This window comes from Orussus abietinus, unplaced genomic scaffold (genome assembly GCF_000612105.2).
Source record: "Orussus abietinus isolate OABI.00-Male unplaced genomic scaffold, Oabi_2.0 scaffold39, whole genome shotgun sequence".
Classification (NCBI taxonomy): Eukaryota; Metazoa; Arthropoda; class Insecta; order Hymenoptera; family Orussidae; genus Orussus; species Orussus abietinus.
Window position 1 is genome coordinate 594,350 of NW_019394554.1, and position 27,642 is coordinate 621,991.

The 27,642-nt window shown below is 41.7% G+C and overlaps 3 protein-coding genes across 6 annotated transcripts; 1 reads left to right on the forward strand and 2 right to left on the reverse strand.

Moving 5' to 3' along the window:
* The first annotated feature begins 71 nt into the window (after positions 1 to 71).
* Positions 72 to 18,082, forward strand: LOC105697556 (cubilin). 3 transcript variants are annotated; one of them, XM_012420931.1, is made up of 54 exons: positions 72 to 228; positions 297 to 426; positions 500 to 694; positions 798 to 851; positions 930 to 1,070; positions 1,133 to 1,236; positions 1,354 to 1,501; positions 1,589 to 1,831; positions 1,976 to 2,306; positions 2,393 to 2,718; positions 2,844 to 3,197; positions 3,271 to 3,433; positions 3,509 to 3,699; positions 3,831 to 4,341; positions 4,452 to 4,674; positions 4,817 to 5,134; positions 5,215 to 5,375; positions 5,462 to 5,800; positions 5,878 to 6,407; positions 6,480 to 6,833; positions 6,910 to 7,180; positions 7,257 to 7,514; positions 7,585 to 8,105; positions 8,215 to 8,407; positions 8,488 to 8,859; positions 8,947 to 9,143; positions 9,267 to 9,418; positions 9,496 to 9,684; positions 9,799 to 9,977; positions 10,099 to 10,317; positions 12,129 to 12,275; positions 12,381 to 12,456; positions 12,535 to 12,646; positions 12,723 to 12,885; positions 12,954 to 13,184; positions 13,282 to 13,367; positions 13,441 to 13,670; positions 13,732 to 13,932; positions 14,006 to 14,141; positions 14,235 to 14,556; positions 14,676 to 14,858; positions 14,974 to 15,133; positions 15,256 to 15,433; positions 15,542 to 15,766; positions 15,931 to 16,096; positions 16,196 to 16,419; positions 16,502 to 16,582; positions 16,661 to 16,725; positions 16,813 to 17,059; positions 17,120 to 17,276; positions 17,360 to 17,604; positions 17,671 to 17,782; positions 17,857 to 17,912; positions 17,986 to 18,082. In XM_012420931.1, the coding sequence occupies exons 1-53, from the start codon at positions 161 to 163 to the stop codon at positions 17,868 to 17,870; spliced, it is 11,196 nt and encodes a 3,731-aa protein (XP_012276354.1). In that variant the 5' UTR covers positions 72 to 160; the 3' UTR covers positions 17,871 to 17,912; positions 17,986 to 18,082. The 3 variants fall into 3 exon arrangements, with proteins under 3 accessions (XP_012276354.1, XP_012276353.1, XP_012276352.1); XM_012420930.1 differs by having other exon boundaries at positions 17,999 to 18,078; XM_012420929.1 differs by lacking the exon at positions 17,986 to 18,082 and having other exon boundaries at positions 17,857 to 17,974.
* Positions 10,011 to 11,584, reverse strand: LOC105697560 (nucleolar protein 58-like). Its single transcript, XM_012420941.2, has 3 exons — positions 11,429 to 11,584; positions 11,219 to 11,356; positions 10,011 to 11,150 (listed from the first exon to the last, which is right to left on the reverse strand). Exons 1-3 carry the CDS (start codon positions 11,431 to 11,433, stop codon positions 10,406 to 10,408), a joined length of 888 nt encoding a protein of 295 aa, XP_012276364.1. The 5' UTR covers positions 11,434 to 11,584; the 3' UTR covers positions 10,011 to 10,405.
* Positions 18,040 to 27,456, reverse strand: LOC105697557 (sialin). Of its 2 annotated transcripts, none has more exons than XM_012420934.2 (12): positions 27,261 to 27,456; positions 23,571 to 23,670; positions 23,032 to 23,090; positions 22,755 to 22,954; positions 22,206 to 22,442; positions 22,040 to 22,124; positions 20,826 to 21,049; positions 20,596 to 20,745; positions 20,402 to 20,534; positions 20,113 to 20,268; positions 19,953 to 20,038; positions 18,040 to 19,810 (listed from the first exon to the last, which is right to left on the reverse strand). In XM_012420934.2, exons 2-12 carry the CDS (start codon positions 23,585 to 23,587, stop codon positions 19,586 to 19,588), a joined length of 1,572 nt encoding a protein of 523 aa, XP_012276357.1. In that variant the 5' UTR covers positions 23,588 to 23,670; positions 27,261 to 27,456; the 3' UTR covers positions 18,040 to 19,585. The 2 variants fall into 2 exon arrangements, with proteins under 2 accessions (XP_012276357.1, XP_012276355.1); XM_012420932.2 differs by lacking the exon at positions 27,261 to 27,456 and adding an exon at positions 24,790 to 26,593.
* Positions 27,457 to 27,642: the final 186 nt, after the last annotated feature.

Consider the following 27,642-nt stretch of genomic DNA (forward strand, 5'->3'; position numbering starts at 1 on the left):
TCCCGAAATACGCCCATCCACGGTGATTAGGTCGCACCATGGGTGCACTTTATTCAGTCAGTGGCGGATGATCTTCGTTTCTGGGACGGTCCATCTCCTTCCTACTGAATAATATCAAGTGATCCGATCTCAGAATTCGTATGGTGTTTTACCTGCAAAAATGGTTGGACACTCGCGATGGCTCGTGTTCCTGTGTTTCGGTTTGTGCAGGGCGTGGATGGACGAACGGTACGTTCACCAATTTTTTCTTCTCTACTTCCTTCTAAAATTATTAAGTCCTAATTTGAAACTTTTAGTCCTGTTTTGGAATCACGCGACGGCAACCTGTACATATCGAGTGCAAGGGACCGAAATATCACGTTAAAGATATTAGGATCTGGCTATGTTAACGTGAACGACATCAATCTCCTGCACGTCACGACTGCGGTACAAATTAATAATTTCAGTTGTGTAGAATTTTTTAATATTTGTAAATTTAATAAGAACCTCGAAAAACCAGGCGAGAGACGCATCACGAGTGGTGGAAAGGTGGAAGACGGGTATTCTGTTAGAGATGGAGCTGAATTTGCAAAGGTTGACCGATGTCATCGAAGGTCCTCACGGTTTACAACGAAGGATGAATATGTTAGATTGGGGTGGAAGTGGAAACACGACCAACGATAAAACTACTCGTTTGCCATTCAGTGGAGATCGAGTGAGTTTCGTGGCTTTTTTTCTGGGCTGAGTACCTCATTATTTCAATGGCCGTATTTTACAAATTTTGTAAGCCAACATTTTTTACCGTATATATTTTTTAGTCATATATAGTCGACAAGGTAGCGAGAAATCGCATACGGCAAGTAAGCACCGAGGTAAGTCGGAACACTGGAATGAATCTTGGTAGGAACGAAAAAGGGACCTGTGTTGAAAAATGTTTATTTTATGCAAAGTTACGGGATCTGGGACGAATTGTAAAAACTCTTCTGAGCGAATTGGCTGCAGACCATTGCCAAGGAGATCCCTGTAAAAATGGAGGCACTTGTAAAGAGCATTACCAGGGCTACAAGTGCGTCTGCCCACCAAGCTGGGAGGTTGGTACATCGAAGGAACCTTATTTTTTTTTCGTTATCGATCGATCACGTATTTTCTCCAGGGGCCAAACTGTGCGACAGATGTCAACGAGTGCGCGAGATTTGAGGGTACCGATTTGGGATGTCAAAACGGAGCAACGTGTGTCAACCTTCCTGGTACCTACCAGTAAGACCAGATTTACGATGTTTATGGATTAAAAATGTTTTATTAATAATTTTCTTGGTGTAAAGATGTCGAATATGAAATGCTTGATTTTTCCCAATAACTAAACGATGACTTCAGGTGTTCCTGCACATCGGGCTGGTATGGAATTCACTGTACGAAGAAGTCTCTTGTGTGCAACACCCAAAATTCGGACGAGTTGTGCGGTCATGGTGTTTGCGTGAACAAATTAGGTTCTCCGTTGGGTTACACTTGCATCTGTGACCAAGTGCGGTTTAATTAAAATCCTTTACTAGTAAAACGGATTCACTGATTTTTTTCATCGATGTATTAATTTTTCTCCAATATTCCGTAGGGCTGGGAAGCTGAAGGAACGAATCCAGCTTGTATAAAGGATGTTGACGAATGCGCCGGGAGACACCCGTCATGTTCAGTAAATCCCCCTGTACAGTGCATCAATGTTCCAGGAACGTTCTACTGTGGAACCTGTCCGCAGGGATATAGTGGAAACGGATATTATTGTACGGACATAGACGAGTGCGCAACCAATAATGGTGGATGCAGTACATCGCCTATGGCACAGTGTATCAATACTTTGGTAAACACGTTATTTTTACGTTGCCATAAAATACTCTCGATTTCATTATTTCCATTACCTAGATTTCTGTTTAACGGAGTTTTATTCGAGAAATTCCAAGAAGGTTTAATTGCATTTAATGAATTTTAATATGTGTCCGATAAGGGCTCCAGAATTTGCGGACCCTGTCCTCCAGGATATCGTGGAGATGGAGTGTCCTGTTTCCTCGTAGGAGCTTGTACGATTAATAATGGAGGCTGTCATCCTTTGGCGACTTGCACCGATAACCCGGCGATATCTGACTGGTATGTCAGCTGTCGCTGTCCATATGGATACGTGGGCGACGGTATGGGTCCTCGAGGCTGTCAACCAGCAGCTGGAGGTGGTACCAGCGTCGTTACAACTAATGCTTGTAGCAGTAATCCTTGCATTCATGGTCAATGCCTTTCCGAGGACGCTCATGTCTTCACTTGCGTCTGTAGTCCCGGGTTCACGGGTAAGCAATAAAAACAGGACATGGAGAATTGACCAAACTATTTTTATTTAATTTAAAATTTATATTTTTATTATTTAATGTCTCAGGTCCGACGTGCAGAACCACGATAAATCCCTGCTCGCTAAATCCCTGCAAGAACAACGGACAATGCACCGTTGCACCATCTGGGGCAGTGCTTTGCCTGTGCACTGGCAGCTACTCTGGCCCAAGGTGCGAAACTCCCAGAGATACTTGCGGAGGTGTCATTCGAGATCCAATTGGAGTTCTGCAATTCCCCTTAAGAGGAACCAACTATCAACACGGCCTTAGTTGTGCGTGGGTCTTAACAACGAACCACAGCATGGTTTTGAACATCACCTTCACTGACTTTCACCTGGAAACGTCCAGGGATTGTCGATTCGATTTTCTGCAGGTAAATATTCTAACGCTTGCCGATAAAAGTTGAAACGTTAAAGGCGCATGCGTATTATCGACTAAATGTAGCGGCAATGCTGATAAGAAATGATATGTCACGTAAAAAAATATAATATTCTGTAGGTTCATGATGGAAGAAGCGCAGGCGATCATCTTATCGGCAGATACTGTGGCCACAATTTACCACAAAATGGGACCATCATCTCATCACATAATAATTTGTATCTGTGGTTTCATTCCGACAGCAGTATTTCCCATAGTGGTTTCTACTTGACTTGGAAAACGATTCCTCCGGTTTGCGGGGGCGAGATAAACGCCGAACATGGGACCATAAGCTCTCCTGGTTCCCCAGGAAAGTATCCTCCCAACAGAGATTGCTTTTGGCAGATTTCTGTATCGCATGGAAAAAGGATTCAATTCCACTTCTTTACGATGATGCTCGAAGAACATCCCACCTGCGCAAAAGATTTCTTAAAGGTGAACGGAAATCCTCGAGTTTTGCTCAATGTAAAGGAAACGTTTTCGTATATTATATCATTACTATTCATAGATCGCGGAGAGTTCAGATCGCGAAGACTCGATCCTTGGCGTGTATTGCAATCATACGCATCCTCCTCCGTTAACAACCACCTCGAACGAAGCCTTTCTTCACTTTCACTCGGACGGTGTCGGAAGGGATGCCGGATTCCAGATTACCTTCTCAAGCGTACCTGGTATGCGTGAAACATAACTGGATAATCCACCGAATGAAAATGATCGCTTCATATTTTTCTTTCTGCAATGTTTAGGCTTACCTGGATGCGGCGGAATTTATACCGATTTGTCTGGAGAAATTACGAATCCCACGCGTTCTTCGACCTATCTACCAAATATGAGATGCGAGTGGTTGATTCAGGTTCCTCCCGGAGAAAAGATTAAGCTAGATTGGATAACGTTTAACCTTGAGGAATCTCGATCCTGCCACTTCGACTTCGTGGAGGTGACTATTCGCTCCTTTGGTGATTAACGGAATAAACGTTATGTCTTGCACTTGAAAAAAATGCATTGTCGAACAGATTGATTTTTTTCATAATTAATAAGTATTAATTTTTTACTTTAAATTCTTTGTAGGTTTATTCAGGGTCTACGACCGATTCTCCTTTGGTCGGGCGATACTGTGGATCTGATTTACCTCCATCAGTTAAATTGGAGTCGAATGTCGTTCTTTTGGTATTCAGGTCCGATTGGTCCTACAATGCGGAAGGTTTCAGAGTGAGATACGAGACAATATGCGGAGGACTTTTCACCGATTTGACTGGGATCATCACTTCTCCCTCGTATCCGAAAAACTATCCGCCCGACAAAATCTGCATATACAAAATCGCTGTGCCTTCCGATCGTTCCATTGTTCTGACTCTTACGGACATGGACATTGAAGAGTCGACGGGTTGCTACTTTGACAATCTTGAAGTCCGAGATGGCGACAACGAAAATTCTACTCTGATCGGAACTTACTGCGGCCCCGATGATTTCTTACCGGAACCCATGTACTCGACTTTTAATTATATGTATCTCAAATTCACCACGGAACACAACATCGAAGGACGTGGATTTCAGGCAAATTATACGACCATTGTTCAAAGTAAGTTCTCGCTATGCAGCTTTTGACTGCGTAGATTAATTAATAGACAAATATTTTATTACATTATCAACGATTATACGGTCGGTCTATTTTTTAATGTCTTTTTCAAGGATGTGGAGGAATGTATAAGGCTGAAGCTGGGGTTATTCAGAGTCCTGGCGATGGAAGATATGACAACGGCGAGACCTGCACCTGGTTGATTCAAGCACCAGTTGGACATATTATTCAACTTACGTGGGTTTTATTCCAATTGGAGTACCATACAAAATGTGCTCACGATTACGTCAAGGTTTACGATAATTACACGTCGGATGAATCTCCTCCCATTGGCAGGTCTCAGATTTTTAGACACTATTTTCTTTTAAGGAAAAAGGATTGGACGATATTAAATCCATCCAATGACGGTGAAAATTGTTCCTTTTTCATGAAGTAAAATTCAGAAGATATACTTAAGGCTCGTTGATGTTTTTTCTAGTTACTGCGGTGCGAAAATTCCACCCGTGTTAATGTCTCAAGGCAACATGATGACGATAGTCTTCCATTCGGACTCCAGCATCACCAGAGAAGGATTCGTGGCAACTTATGTTTTCCTGGATGCCAACAAATTTTGTGGTGGCCGTTTCTATGCCATCACTGGGGTTATCAGGACTCCAAATTATCCTGCTAACTATCCTATCGGACGAGAATGCATTTGGGTGATAGAGGCTCCAAGCAGGCAACAAGTGAAACTTACGGTGGAAACCTTCCGTTTGGAGAACCACACGAGCTGCAACTTTGATTATTTAGAAATTAGGTACATTATATCTTGAGTCTCGACAGCGAATCGAGATTCTGTCGATTCGGATAATACTTATATTCTTTTTAATTCCTTAGAAATGGAGGGTATGACTCCTCACCGTTGATTGGAAAGTATTGCGGTACAAATATGCCGCAGAAAATAACCAGCATGAGCAACCAAATTTATTTGAAGTTCGTGTCGGACTCGTCGAGAAGTGAAAAAGGTTTCAGCCTCCTTTGGGATAGTACTACAATAGGTCCGTGAATTTATTCAACCCTTAAGCATTCGGTCGTAAAAGATATTTTAGATATTTCATTCTGCATTTTTTTTTTTTTTTCATAGGTTGCGGAGGAACGTTGACCTCTACAAACGGAGCCATTACATCCCCGAATTATCCGCAACCATATACCAGGAGTGCAGAATGCACCTGGAAGATCGTAGTTTCAGCTGGCAGTGTGGTTCAAATAATCATAGTAGATCTTGAACTAGAGGAGCACGCTACATGTAGATTCGACTATGTGGAGATATTTGACGGTCCCGACAAACGAGGGAAGAGTTTGGGTCGATTCTGCGGTTCGTCGTATCCACCTTATATTAAATCAACATCTAATGTTGTCACTGTGATTTTCCGAAGTGATTTCACCACTGCTGGTCGCGGATTTCATATAAAGTACAACACACGTAAGCAAATAAGAAACAATTAGAAGTAAGAAATAATTTTGGAAACGTATTTTTAATCGAGTTTATATTTATTGCAGTTTGCCACAACAGTGTCCGGGGATTCCGCGGGGTGATCGAATCTCCGAACTTCCCGAATAATTACATGCACTCGACGAACTGCAGCTGGGTGATAAACGCCCCCCTGGGCAACAAAGTAAACGTAACGTTTTCGCACTTCGAACTGGAAGGTCCAGTCAGCGATTCCTGTGTCTACGATTACGTGGAAATAAAAGAGGGCGAGAATGATCTGCCGAACCAAGAGCTCGGAAAATTCTGCGACTCTCTGGAACTCCCTCCACCGTTGTCTTCCACGCAGTCCCAAGTGTTCATAAATTTCATGACGGACTCTTTTGTCACCTACAGCGGATTTCGATTGGAGTGGGTCATACATGGATGCGGTGGACACTTTAAAAGACCATTCGGGTCATTCAGCTCTCCGGGTTATCCTAAACCCTACCCCGAGGACATCGAATGCGAGTGGCTGATCGAGGTGGACTTCTGGCAGAGCATAGAGATTACTCTGCAGGAGGTCCATACAGAAAAATCGGCGGAATGTTACCACGACAAGGTATACACGCCAAACGAATGCCTGATGAAGGTTTTTAAGCGAGAATTCTAACTGGTCAATTTTTATAATCAGATGACGATTTACGGAGGTGAGAACGAGCATGCTCCCATGCTCGTACAGACGTGCCATTCGGACCATCCGATTACGTACACGACTCCCGGCAATAAAGCATTTATAAAGTTCGAGTCGGATTTCTCGTTCAGCGGAAAGGGTTTCACCGCCACCTATAAGAGCGTCCGCCTTCAATGTGGAGGACTCTTCACTACTCCGTCCGGGTACATACACTCGGCCAATTATCCGAAAAATTATCCACACAATCAGAACTGCGAGTGGCTACTAAGAGTCGACGTCAATCACGTCGTCAATCTGACGTTCATTGACTTCGACCTCGAGGACACCGCCAATTGCACGGACGATTACGTCAAGGTACTCTCTTTAGTATTCCTGATAATTTTCTAACGATCGGACGCGACACTGTATCGGAAAAAAATTGTCTGGATAGATCTTCGATGGATCTACCAAGGAGGATCCTCTTCTGGGCACTCATTGCCGCAGTTCTCTTCCTCCCAGCTATATTTCGACCAGCAACGAGTTGCTGATAGTTATGAGATCGGATAGCATCGTTACATCGAAGGGCTTCAGAGCTTCTTACTCCATTGCCTGTGGTGCCAGAATAGTGACTAACGAAAATGGCGTTTTGATTCCCTCTTCCGACGCCTTATTCGGTTTCAATAGTGAGAATTGCACTTGGATTATCGTCGCCGAAAATCCAGGTTAATATTTTGGAAAATATGAGAAAATGATACCGCAGAACCGTGAATTGTCCTGCCTTTTTCTTGCTACTTTCAGCGGACCACGTGACATTAACGTTTACATACATGAACCTCGCATCGACGGATCATTATGACGTGGATCAGCAGAGGTCCTATCAGACCGTGGATGTATTCGAAGGTGAAGGTTCCGATGGTCCTCTTCGAGGTAGCTGGTCCGGCTATAAGGCGCCTCCTCCAGTCGTCAGCGAAGGAAATGCATTAACGGTGGTCTTGTCACCATTGGACAGTGTCAGTGCGAATCATTTCAGAGCCATCTACAGTGTCTTAAACACAGGTAGGACCCACGATTTAAGTTCTTTATTACATCTGAACGGCATTTCCTAAAATCAGCGTCTCTTTCCCAGCCTGCGGTGGCGTTTACGAATCTAAGAACGGAACTATAGTTTCCCCTGGATATCCAAATAGTGGTCCCTCTCAGGCAGAGTGTGTTTGGATATTGCAGACCGCCCCAGGAAGTCGCATTAGCTTAAATTTCGTCGAATTTAATTTAGGCTGCGATGAGTGCACGACTTGCGATATTAATTACCTAGAGGTGCGAGAAGTCGACGGCGCTGGTAAAGTTTTGGGTCTGTGGTGTGGAAGTCAAGCCGGTGAAATAACATCGATGAAGACTTTGTGGGTGAAATTCAGGAAGGACCAGCAGTTCACCTCCGGGAATGGGTTCATGGCAGAGTATTCACTGGTACACAGTAACGAATTGGAGGGACCCAGCGGAGAAATTGCTTCTCCCTTGTATCCAAACTTTTACACCATGGAAGGAGATTACTCCTGGAGGATCACCGTTGCATCCGGTTGGTCCATTAGGATCACGTTCACGGAATTCCACACAGACGCAACTAGCTACGGTTGCTATGGCTATGTCGCGGTAAGGCATTCATGAGAAATTTCGAGAATGTGTATCCGTTTTGGTAGAAAATTATTCCTTCCATCCGAATGGTAGAGGAAATGATATTTCGTATGACACGTTATTCTAGGTTTATGACGGCTACAACAACGAAGCTCCAACGTTGCTGTCCCATTGCGGTATCTCCATACCGGATGAAATAATATCTACCGGCAACGTCGTTTACATTGAACTTAATACGGCCACCTATCAAGAAGGTTCCAAATTTTTCATGAAGTGGTTGCAAGTTCCGAGAGACGTGAGAGGGACTTCCATAACGGAAAGTAAGTCTGATTCTTTTCGTGATTCTTTGCGTGAATTTAATTGTTTGAAACAGGCTGTTACAATTTCAATTTGATCGCAGTTTCGGAGTGTGAGGAAATTGTTTCTTTAAGCGACCCAACGAGTCTAGAGTACCGCTTCTCTTCACCTGGATGGCCAAATGGATACAAAAATGACTTGAACTGCTCCTGGATCTTCGAATCACTTCCGGGAACGTCACTTTCTTTAAATTTTAAGAGTATTTCTTTGAATTCAAATTCATATTGTTTAAACGACTACGTCGCGGTATATTCTGGGATCGCTGAGTCGACGCACGAGGAGTGGACACTTGTTACTAAAGTTTGCAATTCTGAATCTAAGGGAAAAATAATTTCGGCTTCGAACCTGATGAGAGTGGAATTTATTACCGATGCCTATTCCAATGGTACCGGATTTGAAGCATCGGTCTTGAGAGGTAAACTTTAACATTTGCAACCCGAACACGAATTTTCTTAACGATGTAGTGGACTCGAAAAACAAAAGTTGTGGTTTTTATATACAGAATGTGGAGGTCGTCTCGGTGGGCCCAACGGAGAGATTGAAATCACGAATTCATCGCTGATAACTTGGAGAAAGAGCTGGACAATTTCTTGCAATTGGACAATTTCAGTGAGACCTGGGAGAACGATTCAAGTCGATGTTACCGAATTGAAGACAGGAACGACAGAAGGAGGCGTCTGTGGAAATAGTTACCTTATGGTGAGGTGAAATTCTTAATCTTACCGAATACTTCCTTAATTTTACTCTTTCATCGAGCGCAGTTGATACAAATACCGAATTGTCAGAACGACAATTGTAGCATAATTCGAATTCTGTATATAGTTGAAGAATGGAGGATCTTCATCGTCCCCCATTTTGGGCGCTGGGAAATATTGTGGATCGGAGCTACCCCCTACCTTGAAAACTACTGGAAATGAACTTTTCGTAAAAATACAAGGCGTAAAGAATGCATTGGGGCTAATACTTCGTTACAGGTAATTCGAAATTCGCCTAGGTATTTTTCATATGTTTTTTCTCTCAAGTAATTATTTGAATGACCTTTTCATTTTAGGGAAGTGGGCATTAATTGTGGAGGAAACTATTATCTGACTAAGGAAACGCGCGAATGGGAGATGAAATCTCCAAATTATCCAAATATCCCGTCGCCGCACACAGAATGTACATGGACTCTCATGACCAGTCCTGGAGATCGGCTATCGATTCACTTTGTCGAAAGATTCGATCTGGCTTACACCCGAAAGTATGCAACTATTTCGTGTCATGAAAATCACGATGGACGAATAAGTCGGATGCAACAAAATTTGTTACAAAATGGGCTTAAAATGTTATGTTAAATCTTATTTTTTACATGTAGCTGCGAGAGAGAATATCTGGAGATTAGAGATGGTGGTACCGAGGCTTCCGAGGTTTTGGGCAAATTTTGTGGAGACACTGCACCCAGTACAATGTCCTCAACCGGCAACGTCATGTACATTCACTATTACACCGACATACCCGATCCGAAAAATGGATTTAAAGCAGTCATAACAACAGGTGGATCGGATTGGGATTAATCATATCAGCGAATTATCTCCGCTTTCCAAGATATATTTCATATAACATTTTTCCAAAGTTCTTTAATATATGTAGAATAATTCTGTTCGGTATCTTATAGGTCTATGTGGCGGAATTTTACGAGGCTCTACGGGCGTTATTACTTCACCTAACTATCCCGCTATGTACCCGAAGAATGTTACGTGTGTATGGGTCATTGTTGGACCACGGCAACACATGTTGAAATTGCAATTCCTCGATCTTCATTTGCCGAGTTTTAGAAGCTGCCAGAATACTGACCACGTCAGTATTGGAGAACGATTTAATTTTAACACAACTCGTAAGTGATGAATTTAAAACAATTGTACTAATTTCCAGATTTGTAGGCTTAATTTATATTCAGTGCTTTTCCAATTTTTCCAATAACGCTAGTTTCCGGATAACTCATCGTCCACTTCTTCGTCGTGCTTAGCTGGTTCAAGATCGCAACTGCATTTTTCTTTATTTCTTCGAGACGAAAGCTTGAATTTTTTTTCAGACTTGACATTTGCCTCAGTTTTTTCGTTGGACTCGTCTTCAGAATTATTAGAAGAATTATCTTCTATTTTCTTCGTAGCTTCATTGACTCCTTCTGTGCTTTCTTCGTCGGTTTCTAAGCTAGTATTTTTCTTTTTTGTCACTTTCTTCTCTTTCTTGTTTTTTCCTTCTCCACATTTTACGCACTTGTCCTCTCTAATTTCCCGACTTTTCTCACTTTTGGAGCAATTTTGTAACTTCTTTTTAGTAACTTTTGGTTTTGCCTTCTTGCCAACGTCCTGTTCCGCAGAGCTGCTATCATCGTTTGCCTCCTCAGAATATTTTGACTTTATTTTCACCTTATCCTTTTTCTTATTTGGGAGTGAGTCTTGTTTGCTGACTTTAACATTTTTTAAATTATAAGTGTCACGTTTCTGCTTTCCTGCTTTCCCGGTCTCCTTTGATTTTTTAATGTTTACTTCGACTGGTTGTTCCTCAAGGTCTCGACTTCTTTTCACTTTAATGATAGGTGTTTCATTCTCTGCGCTTGTTTCGTGTTTAATGTGTCCATTTTTTGCCTTTTTCGATGAATTCAATTCGTTGCTTTCCGAATGCCTACTTTCTCGTGCCTTCTCTTTCCCTTTCTTTTTATATGCCCTAAATATAATTAATAACATAAGTCTATGTGAGGAAATACAAAACGATTAGGTACGTTCATTTCTTACTTGGAATGATAATTCTCCTCAAATTTTCTTAACTTCTCTTTATCGGAATGTTCCGATTTTACGTCTCGACTTGATTTCTTTGTTGCTATCTCGGATACGATAGTCAAAGTAATTAGGAATATTAATAACAAGGAGACTCTGAAAAGAATACATTTAATGTCTTAAATCATTTCCCAATGTATCATACACAATTTCTGTTTGAAAACTCACCGCATTTTCACGTTCTTGGTTACCTTATTAATCCAAAAATAGGTGAAATTATTATTTTTCCTACGATTCTCGTAACATTCACGGTACACATGAAACTAACGTGGCGCCTGATAAGCAATTTCCTTTATATCAGTTTTACGCATGGAGCTCTCATCGTGTGATAAGCGAACCTCCCGATCTAGTTTTCTTTATCACTGCAATAAGCTTTGATAAGCGTCAGAATCACGTTACAACCTTCGAGGAATGGGAAAGATGCCAGTACCCAAAGCGTTGCAAATATAGACCGGATAGTGTGATAATCATTTGTCATTCAAAAGCACCTTCCTTGCAAACATTAGATTTTCCGTTAGACATTTCAGCGAGATTCTACGTTTTTTCATTAAAGCGAAGAAGTGGGAGCAAACAATTTGAGTACTTTTTCAAGAGAAACAAATTATGGAGAATTCCAAGAAGTTAGTCTTAGATGTGCAACGCTACGACATAGTGTCGTTTCATGTAATTATACAAGTCGTATTTCAGTAGTATCTTGACAGCTGTTTGTCGCATCCTCGACTCGTCCCTGGATTCTGGATTCTCCTTATTTGTCGTTGCATGCTTTTTCTAACGAGTTCATGTGTGTTCTTGAGGTCATTACCTTTAGTAGCCTTTACCCTGCAGACAATTAAATTTTTTTTTTTTTCCGACGGTGAAATGATTCCAGATACCGAGGAGAGAAGGTTTTGCGGAAGTACGAATCCTGGAATAATTGAAACGACTAGTGACAAATTAGTGGTCACGTTCGACAGTGACGACAGAGAGTATACAAATTACCGAGGATTTAGCCTGAATTATTCTGCCAGCCAGGAAGGTAGCAATGACTGTCAGAGCTCCTGATATGCATCTAATTAAATTACATGTTTATGTCTTCTTGTCGGTTTTAAATTTCCCTGTAAAAAAATCTTCATTATTTTAGCATGCGGAGGTTCATTGAAAGGATTATCTGGAACGTTCCAGTCTCCAGGGTACCCATCCGGAAATCCTCTCCGAAGGTTAACGATATTTATATTTTTTCTGGTGTTAACGCGTGTCTATTATTATTTCTTGAAATTCGATTACTCGTTATTCAGGTATTGCGAATGGCAAATCACTGTTCCACCTGGCTTCCAAGTGGTGGTTGACATTTTGGATATGGCTCTCGGCAATGAATTTAATTGGGCAAGGATGGGCAATCGTCTCTCGGTAAAGGACACGATAAATGGGCATTTTTTATATCGAAATGAACTCTGCTTAATGCAAATTGCCGCCATTATTTCAGTTTTACAACGACTTCAACTACAAATCCCGAATTGCCTATGTACCACCTACGGACACACGAAGGCAGTTCAGAAGTTCTGGCAACACTATGATGGTTTGGTTCTGGTCGACGGGCAGTGGACATCGTGGATTCAAAGCTAGATTTACGGCGGTTGCCCCAGCCCGTAATTGATTTACAATAAGAAAATTAAGCGACCGAATGATAAATGTTAATAGCCACATAATATTTTAGCTTGTGGTGGTGAGGTGACTGGCTATCATGGATTCCTATACTCTCCGCGACCACCGCTATTTAACCAGACCAACTTTTTCTGCAAATGGTTGATTAAATCTCCTGTGAGCATCGTCGATTCCAATAATGCAACCAAACAGACTTTGACGTTGACACTTACCGGTCTCATCGGCTATAATGTATCAGCTAGCAGGTCTTGCAAATACTTTATGTCGAACATCAAAATTAGCAGTGAGTGGCTTGAGCATAATGCAGCGTTTTAATGATATCATCCAAAGAAAAAAAAAAAAAATGTGTAATGTAACGAGGCTTCGTCGGCTTTCTGCAGGTAATACGGAAACTCTTGCTACTATTTGCGGAAATCTAACTGAACCTCAGATTGTTAGAAGTCCTTATAATTATAACGTCCTTTCGGTAAGTGGTTATTCTTCCTTTGTCCATGAATCCGATAGTAGCTGATTGTTAATGGATGGAAATGGATTTTTAGGCTCTGAAAGGTTTCCATGCAAATATTACAAATTTCACCGTCGAGTATCAATGGCAGTCATGTGGAGGGATTTTGAGTGGACCCGAAGAAACGGTGGAGGCTCCAAAAGGTCTTTCGTATCCTCTTAGTTGCGTGTGGTTCGCTCGTTTCCCTGACGAAGGCGAAGCCATCAGGTTGACTTTCGAAAATCTGAACTTGGGAAGTTGCGAAAACGGCTACATCAGTATCAGGTAGATTTATCGATCGTATCTCCGGCTTGGAAATGGAATCGTAAAAGAAGTGAATTTCTAGGAACGGCGGTCCCATGTCACCCGAGATGGGAAAATACTGTGGCAGCTTGAAACCAGATCCTTTGACTTCGCAGTCGAACGAAATGTGGATTGAGTATCATGTTAAACAGGATCCAAGTAATTTCCGGTTCCGTTTAGAGACCGTGAGTGGCGGATGTGGAGGTGCCCTCTGGGGTAGCAGGAAGATCATCGGAACACCAGGGTAGCCGGAATTAATTCAGATAAATTTGACCGTTTCCAAGGCGAAAGCTTTTACATGTGAAATTATTTTCTAGATTCCCCAAACCTTATCCAAATAATGCGGAATGCACGTGGGAGATCATGGCAGAGCCGGGGTACAGCGTCGCCCTGGTCTTTGTTGACCGATTCCAGATGGAGACTTCTAATAATTGCGAAAAAGACTTTGTACAAGTGAGAAGGCTTAATTTCTGACAATTACTACTTCTACTAGTTTTTTTTTTTTTTCTTTGGTAATAATACGAAAGTTGTACATTTCTTTACCAGGTCTTCGGTTGGAAGTCGAAAAATTCAACTTGGGAAGATCTTGGAAAATTCTGTGGTCGCAATGCACCCGCTCCTGTTAAGTCAACGACGAATCGAATGAAAGTCCTTTTCCGGTCTAATGAGGCTATTCAAGGAGACGGTTTTACCGCACGTTGGGAAGAAAATTGCGGTGGAATCTTCGACGTTACATCTCATGATCAGAAGTACATTCAATCCCCAGGGTATCCCCATGCGTACACTGGAAATTTGTTCTGCAATTACACCCTGTTGGCACCAGGGAAGAACATCCGCGTGGACTTTACAGATTTCTTCCTTGAAGACGGTAAATAAAAGAGAAAAAAATACGAGAACTTGTATCAAATAGATACTCGTCTAATACGAGTAATTTATTAATCAGCCTTAGGCCTTCTACGGTTGTTACTTTGGCAATACTTTTTGCAGATCAGCCAGACTGCTCATATGACAATGTGACCATCACAACTAAAATATACGCAAAGAATTTGGCCGTGAAATGCGGCCACAGTGTGCCAACTCCATACAGGAGTAAAGATATGGTGGAAATCATTTTCAGAACTGATAAATATGTACATAAAAGAGGCTTCGAATTGAAATATTATCTGGACGGTTAGTAGGAAACTGAAAGTATTCTGAACTTTTGAAGACCATTACTGATTCACGTACGGAGTCGTAATATCGTTTAATAGTTTTTCAATTTTCTGATTTACTTATGGTGTTGCAGAGTGCGGAGGAACAATAACTCAGCCATCAGAAATCGTTTCGCCGGTCTTCATTCCACCGGGATCCCACTTTCCCTTTAATTGTACATGGATCATTACCGCGCCCGCGAAAAAGAGCGTCGTGGTGCGATTCCAGAAATTCCAAATTATTGCCGACTCACGGTAAGATTTAAACTTTGTAGACTAAGTATTCTAGTTCGCAGAGCAGAGCAGAGCAAAACGTAACAGACTTTTCATGCCTGTAACAATGTGAATCCACGATGTTAAGATAATATATTTTCTAGTTGCTCCATTGACAGTCTGTCGGCGTTCGAAGGACATTTTATAAATGAAACCAATAAACTTGGGGAAGTTTGCGGAAACTTAACGTTAAACTTGCCTGTTTTCAAATCCGAAAGTAACAAACTGACCATCAATTACCAAACGTCCCTGCTGAGGAAATACACAACGTTTAAAGCCGAGGTAATCAATTTGATCTAAAGACATACGTGATTCAATAAAAATAGTAAGAAATTAATCACAAATTAATCCGCATGACAGTTAAATCATTGTTTTTTTAACGAACTCTAGGTTCTCTTTGCGAATACACCAGCCGAAGGCTGTGGAGGCCACATCAATTTGACGTCAAATCAGAAGGTGATGTATTTTAACACGCAGATTGGTAATACTTACGATCCAGATCAAGACTGTCATTGGACCGTTGAAGCTGGCCGCAACATGATAATTCGAATGACTATCATTAGTATGGACTTGAAGAATTCTACAGACGGTCCCTGTAGCGAAGATTACATCGAGGTTTGAATGCAAATTTAACCAACGATCTATGCCTTAATATAAATGATTGATTTCAAATCTATAAATTATTACGAGGAATTAAAGGAACCGAAGAAATTTACGATAGTTTAAATGTTGAAATTTGTCTTTTTTACATGAGGAATATTTTCATCGACTTGTTTCAGATTTTCGATGGACGTAGCCCTTTCTCGGAATCGATTGGTCGATACTGTGGTAGTACCTGGATTCCTCCACCGATATTCTCAATGTCAAATGTCCTTTGGATTAGATTTGTGACAAATTCTAATAAACAAGGAAGCGGGGTCGTTGGTTCATTGGAAAGCATTCCTTGTACGTACGAAGGGTGAATTCTGAATGACGAAAGTAGTTCCGAAATATTTCTAAGGGATTAAAAATCGGCGAGAAGCATCAGACCTTGTTTTTTTCCAGCTATTTGTGGGGAACAAATCCTGCGCATCGGCAACAAAAATAGTATCATCACTTCTCCGGGGTACCCTCAACCTTATCCATCTGGTATATCATGTCGTTGGACTCTGGAAAGTAGTTTCGTAAGTGCATACGGTTCATCGCAAATGAACATTCACTTTATCGACCTCGACCTCGAGGACACACAGAAATGCACTGGCGATCGTCTGCAGATTTCAGAGCATGGGGTAAGTTGAAATTGTGGAATCCTTATTAGTTTGAGATCAGAAGTTGGATAGTTACAAGTTACTATTTAACGTTAATCGGCAGGACTCAAGATCCGTCGTCGAAGGCTTCGGTCAGAATTTAACATTCAGTGGGCAGATAAATCAAGGTGATAGGTACATGAGCGTAAGTACTTCATTTACTGTGATTCAAGTTTCGATTTTTTTGCATATTGACTAATGTTTTGATAAATAACATTTGTAGCTGTTTAGCGACTCGATTAGGACGTACAGCTTTTGCGGGAATGTTATACCTCAGAATTACTACAGGTATCTATCTGTAGCGACTTAGTTTGAATAGGATTAAACTAATATATATTTTCATATTTATTATTTGTACGTTTTCTTTGAATGCAGTGCTAGCAAATTTGTAGACGTCACGTTCAGGTCTACAGCTAGTGAAAAGATGCATAAAGGATTTAAGCTTGAAGTTAGTTCTCTTTCGTGTAGTCGAAACTACACGAGCTTACAAGGCCGAATTGTATACAATGGACAGCAAGATTGTTGGATTACAATAACTGTTCCAGAAAACTATACGATTTCACTCTACTTTACACAGTTTAATATTTACGACAATGAGCAGTGTACTCACAGTGCTTTCCAGGTAAGTGCGAATACAGATTGCGAGAAGGAAATAAATAAATCTTGAATTTTTTTTTTTTAGGTTAGAGAGGGAAGTTTCAGTGGTAACGTTTTAGCTACATTGTGCGGTGCAACAACACCAAGTCCAATTTTTAGTACGGGTAACAAACTCAGTTTGCACACATGGAGTAAACAAGATTACGAGAGCTACGATATTACTTACACTTCGACCAACAAGGGTATAACATTTATTGTTTATAGAGCGAAAAAATAATTGTAGCTCCGGTATGTTTTCATTATTGAGAATCTGGTTTTTTGCTAGGTCGAGGTTGTGGTGGTGAAATTTACAACTACGCAGGGAGCCTTGCTTCGCCATTGTATCCGAATTCTTATCGGAATGACAGTACATGTACGTGGCTCATTGTCGTTCCAGTAGGTCGTGTGGTATATCTCCAATTTTATGTATTCGACCTAGGAAACGGAGACTTGTGTGATACGAATAATGTTCAACTATATGACGTATTAGAAAACGGAGAGCAAAGCTGGAGAAATACATATTGCGGAGGGGTAAGAAAACTATTAATGTCAATAATTTTGGTAACGCTGAATTAATTACATTGTAATATTATTCAGGATCGACCAGCGAGCTTTAAATCCACAACGTCCAAAATGATACTAAAATATAATACGAGCGTGAATAACGGAGGAACAGGTTGGACCGCTTACTTTATTGCACGAGAGGACTGTGAGTAGATTAATTTGGAAAAATTGAGATTTTTAATCTTTAATTATTAACAATCCATTTATTTCTATTCACAGTTATTGAGGGATGAGTAAGTTAGTTAAAGGAAGGTAGACAGCACGGCATGTATGATGTAAATATTATCTTCTTGCACTGTTTGAAAAAAAATCATGAATAAAAACATTTTCTGAACTACGTCCATGAAGTTTTTTTTTTTAGTTACAGGCAGGGAAGAAAGAATATTCGGAAACTCGTCCACCTTTAATAAAACTACATGGTTGTATTCATCGATAATCAGTTGCAACATATATAAGTACAATTCTTAGTACTTTTAAACTTGCACTTCTTTTAAATCCCCTATGAGAAACGTTATTTCTGCCGTTGAAGTGATACATCCGCTTGCAGAAAATTATACAATCGTATAATCGGTTCTCCTCGAAGAGCCGACATTTATTATTTATTTTTTCCATCCACATATATATCCTATGTCCATGTGAAAGGAGTACTACATCTCAATGGAAGTGAGATACTACTACTTGATAACAGTAGAAAAATAACTAAAATTTTAATACACGATGTAGTAAGATGCTTTAACCGACAATATAAAACGAGACTATGCATACAATTTTCATCTCTTGCGATTAATTGTAAAGATATTAATTCAAGAAAATAACATTCAAGATTTTTCCGGCTAAATTCATTGCGGAAGTATTTTAAAAGTCTGTAATATTTCTTTTATTTACAAATAGCAGACGTTTTGGCTTAGGGAAATTAAGAGTTGAGTAAGTACTGTAAAGGAAGAGAAAACTAACTTTTGCATTGTCATGTACAATACCCCAAGGCACTGATCATAATGGCATAATCCGATCCTACTGCAATTGTTTTGCAATGCTACGCTTTGCATTGATAAAGATTTGTTCGAAAAACCTACTCTGGGTTTTGACAGAACATGAGCTCAAACAACCAATCGTTATTGGTGCATTCTCTGGTAATAACTATGTTCTATGAGATCCTTTCTTACGTACTAGTACTGACGGCTTTAATAAAAATTAAAAAAAAGATCAGATCACAGAACCGAAACAGACGAGACTCTATACATACGTTATTCGCAAGGCTCAATTTTTGCGTTTCTTTGTGCATTTACCATTGATACTTCAATCGATCGATCAACATAAGTAATCAGAGAAAGGGTACAATTCTATTACCCCGATGGCGAACACAATGACGGAAGGTGATTCTACTTTCAAATGAAGGAAAACTATCCTACTGTGACACCCTATGTGACACGAAAAGCCAGTTTTCCTGAGATACGATAACCTCGTAAAAATATTCTTTGTTATGTGTTCTTGGTGGAAACTACGGTCAATAGAGAATTTCTATCGATAACTTTTGTACCCAGACCTCTAATCTCGCGTCGAGGCCTAACCTAAAACACCGAAAATAAATTGACAACGACAATACGATATAATATTATCGTACCCTCGGTCAAATATCCAATATCTTGTTTGTAAAGAAAATGTTAGTAATATTGGATACAGGTTGGGACACCCCTACGCGTACAATCGGGTACTTGTCATGACGCAGCTGTATTGCCATTGTCAATCGATACTCGTCCGTTATGACGTCATGGAAATGATTGCACGAGACGCGTACGATCGATGGTTGTATCAAAATAATACGACGAATGCTCGAAATCGTCCTTGACCGTAGATTCATCCTAGGACTTTCGTATATACAAATATATATCACTTCTTTGTCAATCGGAATATGAACACCGATAAACGTAATACAGATACTGTCCTGAGATTACATTTGTCGCTGGATGCTCGGTCGCCTCGAGATAATTTTTCCATTCTTCTGAGGTGATTCGTTCAGAGGTTCCGAATCTTCATGAACGGATTGCGGATACTTTTGGTCGGGATAATTCCACTCTTGGATATCAGCGGTACCGAATATTTGGTAGATGACGTACGTGCCGCAAGCCACGCAAGTCGTGACTGCAAAGACCCTTCTCCACGCCTCCAGAGTTTGCTATAAAATACCCATCCATTTTAAAGGGCATTAAATATGAATATTTAGTTTTTAGTCGTTACGCTCAGTGTTGCCAATTCCAAGCCCGTGAATTCTAGTACAGTTTAACTAAAATTATAGCAGAGACTCCGATAATACTTACGCTCTCTTGCGTCAACAGACCAGCTGCTATGGGCGACAAGAAACTGGCAGTCATGTGGATTGTCTGCGCAAAGGCGAGAACTGGGCCTATGATAAAACGAAACAAATGCAGTAATTTTTATATTTCTTTAATACCGTCGACCTGCTTTTTCATAATTTACCTGCAAGGTTAGGAGCAATGTCAACGATGTTTGCCATTGCACCGGCATAAGCTGCCGTGATTAGAGTCACGGCAATGAACCACACCACCAAAGCTAGGATGATATCGCATCCTAAGTAACCGACCAGAAGGACAAGGATGCCAGGAACGACTTGTGCTGGAGACACGTTAATACATCTTTGAATTTTATCAGGTTAACTCATTACTGCGAGTTCAGACTCCCTTTGATATCAGGAATCGCTAACGCAGAAAATAACGTTTATACGATTTGCAGGATAAAAGCGACTTACATAACGCGGTAAATATCTTGCGGACATTCGTGAGAGATAGAATTTGCCTCGTAACGAGCACGTCCGCAACGTAGCAAAAAACGACAGAGCTGAGGTAACTGCAGATAAAGGGTGCACCCGAGAGTAGACCATTCTGCAAGAGAAGATTTATCAAATTGGGTTCGCGTAAATTTGTAAAAATGAAAGAAACTCACGGCCTGAATGCTAAAGCCGAGGACAGTTTTCATATACATTGGACCAGAGATGATGAACACGTAGTGGACCCATATCCTCCCAAAGGTGGTGATGCCGATGGCCCAAGCAGGCCGAGAAGTTAAGATAGACTTCCATGGTACCGGAACGCCCTGAAAATATGGAGCACCATGAGTCGTCGTTCGCTGTCGACTTCTTTCTGTCCAGGGGGAACCGGGACAAAGGGTGATACCTCGCTGCCGCCGACGACTTGATTGCCGACACTCCCTTGGATGTACCGAAGTTCGTGTTGGGATATCCTGGGATGAGCACTCGGGGTATCAAAGGCAAGCAGGTACCAGAAGACGCACCAAACGACTCCGATGGAACCTGTCGTGTAGAAGACAACCCTCCATCCGAAGTGGGCGATGAGGAAGCCGCAGAGTGGGTAGGTCAGTCCAATGCCGAAGCTGAACCCTGAATATACATAATCTAGATGTTAGGAGTGGCTCACCCCAGGGATCCGTACGGAGATGAAACATGATGAAACTGCGACTGTCTTTCAGGTCTCCAAGTACTATCGGGTACTATGCGCGGGACTTTCGACTTGTACGCGACGATGTCTCCTCGCCGAAGGGCCATGCACGGCGACTCTGGAAAGCGATTTAAGTGGCAATTTTAGTACGTGGCGACCAGGAGATGACACGGTTCAACCTGATACAGGCGCGACAATGAAACTTCTATACCTGGAAAAAAGATATCATCGCAGACCAGGATGGTCTCGCTTCTTAAGCGCCTAGAGGTTGCATCTTATTCGCAAAGCTGTCCTTTGACTTAACAAACGGGAAAATTTACTTTCCGATATCAAGAACAACTCATTTAGCGAATAAGCTGCAAAGCCCTGTCAAGTCTTTAAGCAGAGATACTCTTAGAACGTGGGTCGTGTATATTTGCAAGTACCGAACCGGGTAATTGTGAAATCATTATTTGTCTCCGTGTTAAGGAATTATGGATTGTACAAATTTTCTGACTCCGGTTAGCGGCGTTGGTTAACGGGGGGGAATTTACTAAGAGGTTCAAGGTGAACGATCGGTTCTGCCAGGCAAGAAGTATACTCGGCCCTTCTCATGCTGTTGAGCGGTTGTCTTGTGAGTATACCCCAAAGTCCGGCCAATGCAACAATGATGGGCTGAATCAATGGAAATTAGTATCAGACAATCATTTTCATGTATCCTATTCTAATTAATATTTAAGTCAACTGCTACTGATCATTAACCCCCGACGTTCTATGATATATACTGAAAGAAATGCATATTAATAAATTTAAAACGTGTGCGTTCTTTGTACGGCACAACCTTTTGGAACCGCAATTATTACGGGTTTGCATACTGTAAGGTATAGTATCGAAGTTTCACTGTAATACAAAAGAAATAGTTTTAATGTCCTATTTAAAGGAGGATCTCTCACCTTGGAAGGAGGACATAAATCGGGAGCGCTCAACCGGTGGTATCCAGTGTCCCACGATTGCGTACATGGCAGGCCAGGTTAGTCCCTGAGAAAAAAAAATTTTTTTCTTACACCCGTCCGGTGTACTAATATTTATTGAAAGTAATTCATCGAAAAGTATTCTCACGCTAGCTACGCCTTGGATACTCCTAAGGGTTATCAGGGCCCCGTAATGAAGCTCTGCCGCAGTAGGAATAAGCAGGCTGCAAATCGCCGTGACCAGCTGCGAACCCCCGAAAATAGCTTTTGTGCCAAAGCGTTGAGTTAAAACACCACCGACAACTTGAGAAAGAATGTAGCACCAGTAAAACGAACTCAGAATGGTCGATTGAATGGTCGAACTCCAATCGAATTCAGCTATATCCTAAAATTGAAAATTTTATGAAGTCCCACATCTGACCAGTTGTAAAACAGCAGTTTCGTTCCAACTGGATTGCCAATCACACTTTTTATATACATATATATATAAAAAATAATAATAGAGAACGAGCAAATTTATGCGATCTACAAGGAAACTGTTTCGATCGATTGGGTCATTGTTAAAATGTTAGCAATTCAAACGAGATAAATTGTCCGTTTCTCGATATTTACCTCGTCGTGGGAATGGGCACGACGAACGTGCGGAAGTATTTAATACGATAAGAGAAATGAATTTCCAATTGATCGAGTCACGTACCTGGTACATGTCGGTGGAGTTGTCCCAGGAAACATTCGATGGCACGTAACAGTGAGACTCAAAGGTGACGGTTTCATTTTTCAAAGGTTGTTGCTTGGCCATTGCTACTATGGCAAGGTTGATGTCCATTCGCATCATAAAGGACACGAGAAAGCCGGTGAATGACATTATGTACAGGACTACCCTTGCTGGCACCATGTCTACAAGAAATAAGAAATATGTCCACATTGGCATTCATAAATTCCGAAAACTGTTATAAAGTAAACGCTTCTCGTACCTCCGAGTTTCCGCAAACTGCATGATAATGGCCTTTTGAAAATTACAGGGTGCTCGTACCTGCAAATGAAGTTTAAAATAATTAATGCAAATTTAATTAAACCAGTTTCTTGGACGATTTTAACCTCTTCGGTCTGACAATCGACTTTGCTCCATCAAATGACTACACGGAGCTGGGCGTCAATCTTTTTTTCTGCAATTTTTCGGCCGTCACTTAATGAGCTTCGTTTTCTAGCAATTCTTTTTTAATGGCTTCGGAATCAGCAAATCAAGGGCAATTAAACGCGGAGACTTATCCAACTCTTCTTTACGTAAAGTTCGGGTGATATAATCGATCTCCGTCATTGCTTTTTAATTATTGTTGCTGTCGTATAATAGCACGTTATTACACAGGCAATGTGATCCGAAACCGAGGAATAGGTATTGGTGAGTAACAGGAGGCGATCGAACAATGACGAAGGTTGGATTATTATACCGGATCGACAACAATGGCGTCAGCGCTTGGATTCTTATTCTGTGCATGATTTTGAGGATTCTCACCTTTCAGGGTCTTCCATGATTTCATTTAACCGCGGCAAGTTGCTGCGATTTCTGGAAATGTTCCTTCCGAAATCCTCTTTGTCTAAGATCACCTTTGATTCTGAAACCCGAAGCGATTTGAAATTCAAAAAAATTCCTTCGATCACGAGGCAAATACGTTACGCGACTGCGTTCCGAGGTATTTAAAGGGTTAAGACCTGTCCATGAATTAATAATCGTGTAATGCGATTATAACCATGTAACATTCAATGACTACGTAAATCGGTATGACCAGGAGTATCAGGATGTCGTGATATACAAATTGAACGTGTAAGGTACACGCTGGTTTACATAACTTCTGTTCTAGCAATCGAAACGGTTCTTACGATGAAGTCTACCTTGAATTTTTTTTTTTTCCCACCGATGGGTTTACTTACAGCAAATTCCGTTTCTACCGAAGTACTCTTACACGAGAGTAATTAAAGGTACAAATCTGAGAGGAAGGAAATATTTTGAATCAGCTCCGATATTAATTTTTCCACATCGTGGGATGTTATCAAAATTCCAGACGCGAGCTTCATATGAGAAATTTTCGAATACCGGAATGAATTGTGGACAGGAATCTTATTATCCGACTTTACGGAAGGTCGTCAGAAATTCCTGAAGGGAATAAGGAGGGCTCTGACGAATTGCATTTCCTTTCCCGTTTTAACATACACCGAGGCCTTTAAATTCTCGGAGTTTCTCATCGATCGAACTACTAGCGTACTATTAGAATGCCGGTAACTCTTACGTAGGAGGGAAAAAAAAAAAAAAGAAACACGTGAAAGGAACGCATGCCGATAAAACAAATATCATTGTATCGCGAGTTAAGTTTAAAAGGCAATAGTAATTGTTCTTTCGCGCTGGTAATCATGACAGATATAGACTTAATGTTAATGGCAAGAGAACGACTGCATCGTCATCACTACTTATGTAAAGTATTCGCACAGTCTTGCGATAATTCACTGCAGAAATCACAATTATTGTTTATATATAAAAAATTAAATATTAATACTCTTCGGTACTTCCAGTCCTTGTTAGAATAAACGCGCGATTCTACGGACAACTCGAAGACGCTCTTGATCGACTCGAATTTTTTATTCAACAGCAATTACTCGTGATGATTTGCGCGAACTGTCCGATGGTCATCTATTAGATGGCGCGGTTTAATTGCAATTAAACTTTGCTCGGTACTTACTTTGTCAATATCGATAGAAACGTATGTTTAGATGGGGAGCATAAATCACGTCGGACCGTTCCTTGGTTTGCTCGTCAATGAGCCACGGAATTCCGTATACTGAGTGCCGGTTGAAGCACGAGGCATTGACTATTAAGAAGTGGCCCCTCCACCGTTAACTATTGCCAGTCTCAAGAATACCACGGGGAGGCTCAAATCCGTAATCGATCGATTATCGATACGATGACCAACGCGACGGCCTTTAATAAAGCCCTCGTTATCGCCTCCTGCACGAGATCGTGCAGCCAGGAAATACCCAGGATAGGAGAAACGTGACGAGGGAACGTTATCGATTTGCGCTTACAGCAGTAAGTCAACGGTGCTGCGTACTCTACATATGAAACGTGTTAAAAAATTCCTTGAATCGTAGAATAAAACGGCAGACTTTTCGCGAGATTTTCCGCAGCTTTCCTTCGACATGTCCCGCTGGAAAGTGGAATTTTCTCGATCGGTAATCGCAGACAGTAGGTGCAATAGCTAAGAAAGATTCTAGAATTTGCCTCGAGTTTTCGCTTCGACCGGTCACTCGTCCGATAATTCAGTAATTAACCTCATGAAGTGGAAGGATCGCGCACTTCGGTCAATCTCGCAATATATTACAAGGCACGGGACGCATGTCTTGTGATCGTTTCAATTATTGCTAACATACGATAACGATAATACTTTCAAATTGTATGTAGTGTCGGATAATTCTTTACGGGCACGTGAGTTGCGTCAAAGTTTGATAAAAAATCATTTCCAATCATCGGTCAGTCCTCGAGTACACGGTTCGGCTTTCTTCTAAGAATGAGACGGCAAAAGTGCATTGTTTAGGAGTCACTTACTAGGCGGCATATATCGCAGTCGGAAATGACAGGGTTCAAGATACGTGTACGTCGCCTCGCTGCCAATCTGCGACATGATTCCAAAGTTATTTCCCCATGCTGCAGAAAATCTGCTGACCGCAGGTGAAATTGAATTACAAGTCAATTGACTCATTTCTGGGGAAGAATCGCGCCATCATCGTATAGACCTAATCGTTTCTTGGATCTTGAATAACTCTCAGCTGGATCTTGAATAACTCTCAGACTGGCACTTGAGCTCCTCAATGGGAGTTACGAGACCAGAAATCCATCTAATTTGAAACGTTGGCGACCATCAAGTTATTCGAATAGCCGGCTTGCGTCACCTCCCTTAATACCTACGTATTGTAACGACATATACATATAAATTCGCAACTCTCACTTTTCAGGTCAGTCGGATGATTTATGCTCCAGAAAGGAAAGCATCTGCGTTTTTCGCGGCATATTTGGGATGACTACCGGGCCTTTACTGCTACATAAATGATTCATCGAATACAGGGAGATGCGTATTACGTCGCCGGTTCTGCAAAGGGATCGATACGTGAAAATCGGGTCTACTGCGCGTCCCGTAATCCACGGTTTTAATATTGCGAAACCTTCAAGGTCGCGTATGTCCGGTCCTGTTCATCGGTCCGATGGACGAATAATATAACGAGTTCGCAGGGCATTCCTTCCACTGGGTGAAGGCCTCGCCACTGGGTCGTCTGACCATGATGTAGCTTAACCTACTTCCCGACGTCTTAGATTACCCCGTCTCGTTGACAAAAGTGCAAAAATCGAGCTCCAGTAGCATCCCAACGATGTAGCTACCATTTTTGCATAAAAGTGAAAGAGCTATAAAATACCGGAATGCAAATATTTCCCTGATGTCCCGATATCGTTACAATGGTAAATAAACTCTGGCTATAACACTGGTACCGGCTTTGTTGACCGAATGGCGATAAGCAAGATGAGTCTTCAGGAATGGCGAATGCCTTGACTTTTTCGAGTCCTATCAACCCGGAATACGTAGATTAATACGACGCAAACCATATGACAAACGAAATGCGTGGTTAAGTTTAAGAGAAACGCTGCAACAAAGATACGCTCTCGGTACGTTCAAAGTCTTATCCGCGATTATGCAGCGGAGAGCGCACTGGATACGATCTCAGAGACCACTCCGATATGTTTTTTCCGAACTATCCGTATCGAGTCTCGGGCACGTTATCGGCAAAAAAAAAACGGAGTAAAGCATTCCGGGAATGTACGATACCGTATCAATGAGCCACTCATGCCATCATGCCCAAATAATGTATTTAGTGTCTGGGTACTCTGGGTGTATCCAAGGAACGTACAGCAGAAAATAACCGTCCGTATGCAATCGAAGGAAAGACTCGTCGTTGATAAATTACATGAATGCCATCTGGTGGCACGCAAGAACGACATGACTATGCGGCCGAAAAATGAATGAAAGTAAGGGACTGGAGGTTAAAGGTGGGCATCTCAAAGGGCCCGGTGAACGCACTCGTGCCGCAGCCGGGCGTGCACGGTTCCGAGAGCACGTGACGGATTAACAGTCGCTCAGGGCGAATCTCTCTCTCGGCCGCTCACCTTGAAATCGTTCTCTTGGCTGGCAAAGTCCTCTGCTATCGGCGCCGGGTCCTCCAGCATGTTGTCCAAGTACATGTCGCAGGTGTTGGCGATATTCAGAGGAGCGACACCCCCATTCTTCTTATCAATAACCTGAAAGCGACGACTGAAAATGAGAGAACCTCGGAGCGACGCCAACGCCACGCCGACGGCCGCTCGACGCAGTCGTGAACTCATTCTAGACCGAGAGCCGCTTGTCACGTGACCCGGTCAGTGACGTAACAGCCATCGATCGCCGCGCGCCGCGCGTCGCGCACCGCACGGTCGGCCGCGCGCATGACGGGTGACGTCACCGCGGACCAGCCAATCGCGTGGCCGGATTTATCGCAGCGCGGCAATCGGA

Excerpts from the sequence above, each read along its gene's own strand:
- LOC105697556 (XM_012420931.1), top strand. The coding sequence starts at position 161 with ATGGTTGGACACTCGCGATGGCTCGTGTTCCTGTGTTTCGGTTTGTGC. Across the intron at positions 4,342-4,451 it reads TTATACGACCATTGTTCAAA|GATGTGGAGGAATGTATAAG; the intron begins GTAAGTTCTCGC and ends GTCTTTTTCAAG. Across the intron at positions 12,647-12,722 it reads GGATGGGCAATCGTCTCTCG|TTTTACAACGACTTCAACTA; the intron begins GTAAAGGACACG and ends CCATTATTTCAG.
- LOC105697560 (XM_012420941.2), bottom strand. Across the intron at positions 11,151-11,218 it reads GAGGAGAATTATCATTCCAA|GGCATATAAAAAGAAAGGGA; the intron begins GTAAGAAATGAA and ends AATTATATTTAG.
- LOC105697557 (XM_012420934.2), bottom strand. Across the intron at positions 21,050-22,039 it reads ATTTATGTCCTCCTTCCAAG|GGTTCAGCTTCGGCATTGGA; the intron begins GTGAGAGATCCT and ends ATGTATATTCAG. Across the intron at positions 20,269-20,401 it reads CAAGATATTTACCGCGTTAT|CACAAGTCGTTCCTGGCATC; the intron begins GTAAGTCGCTTT and ends ACGTGTCTCCAG.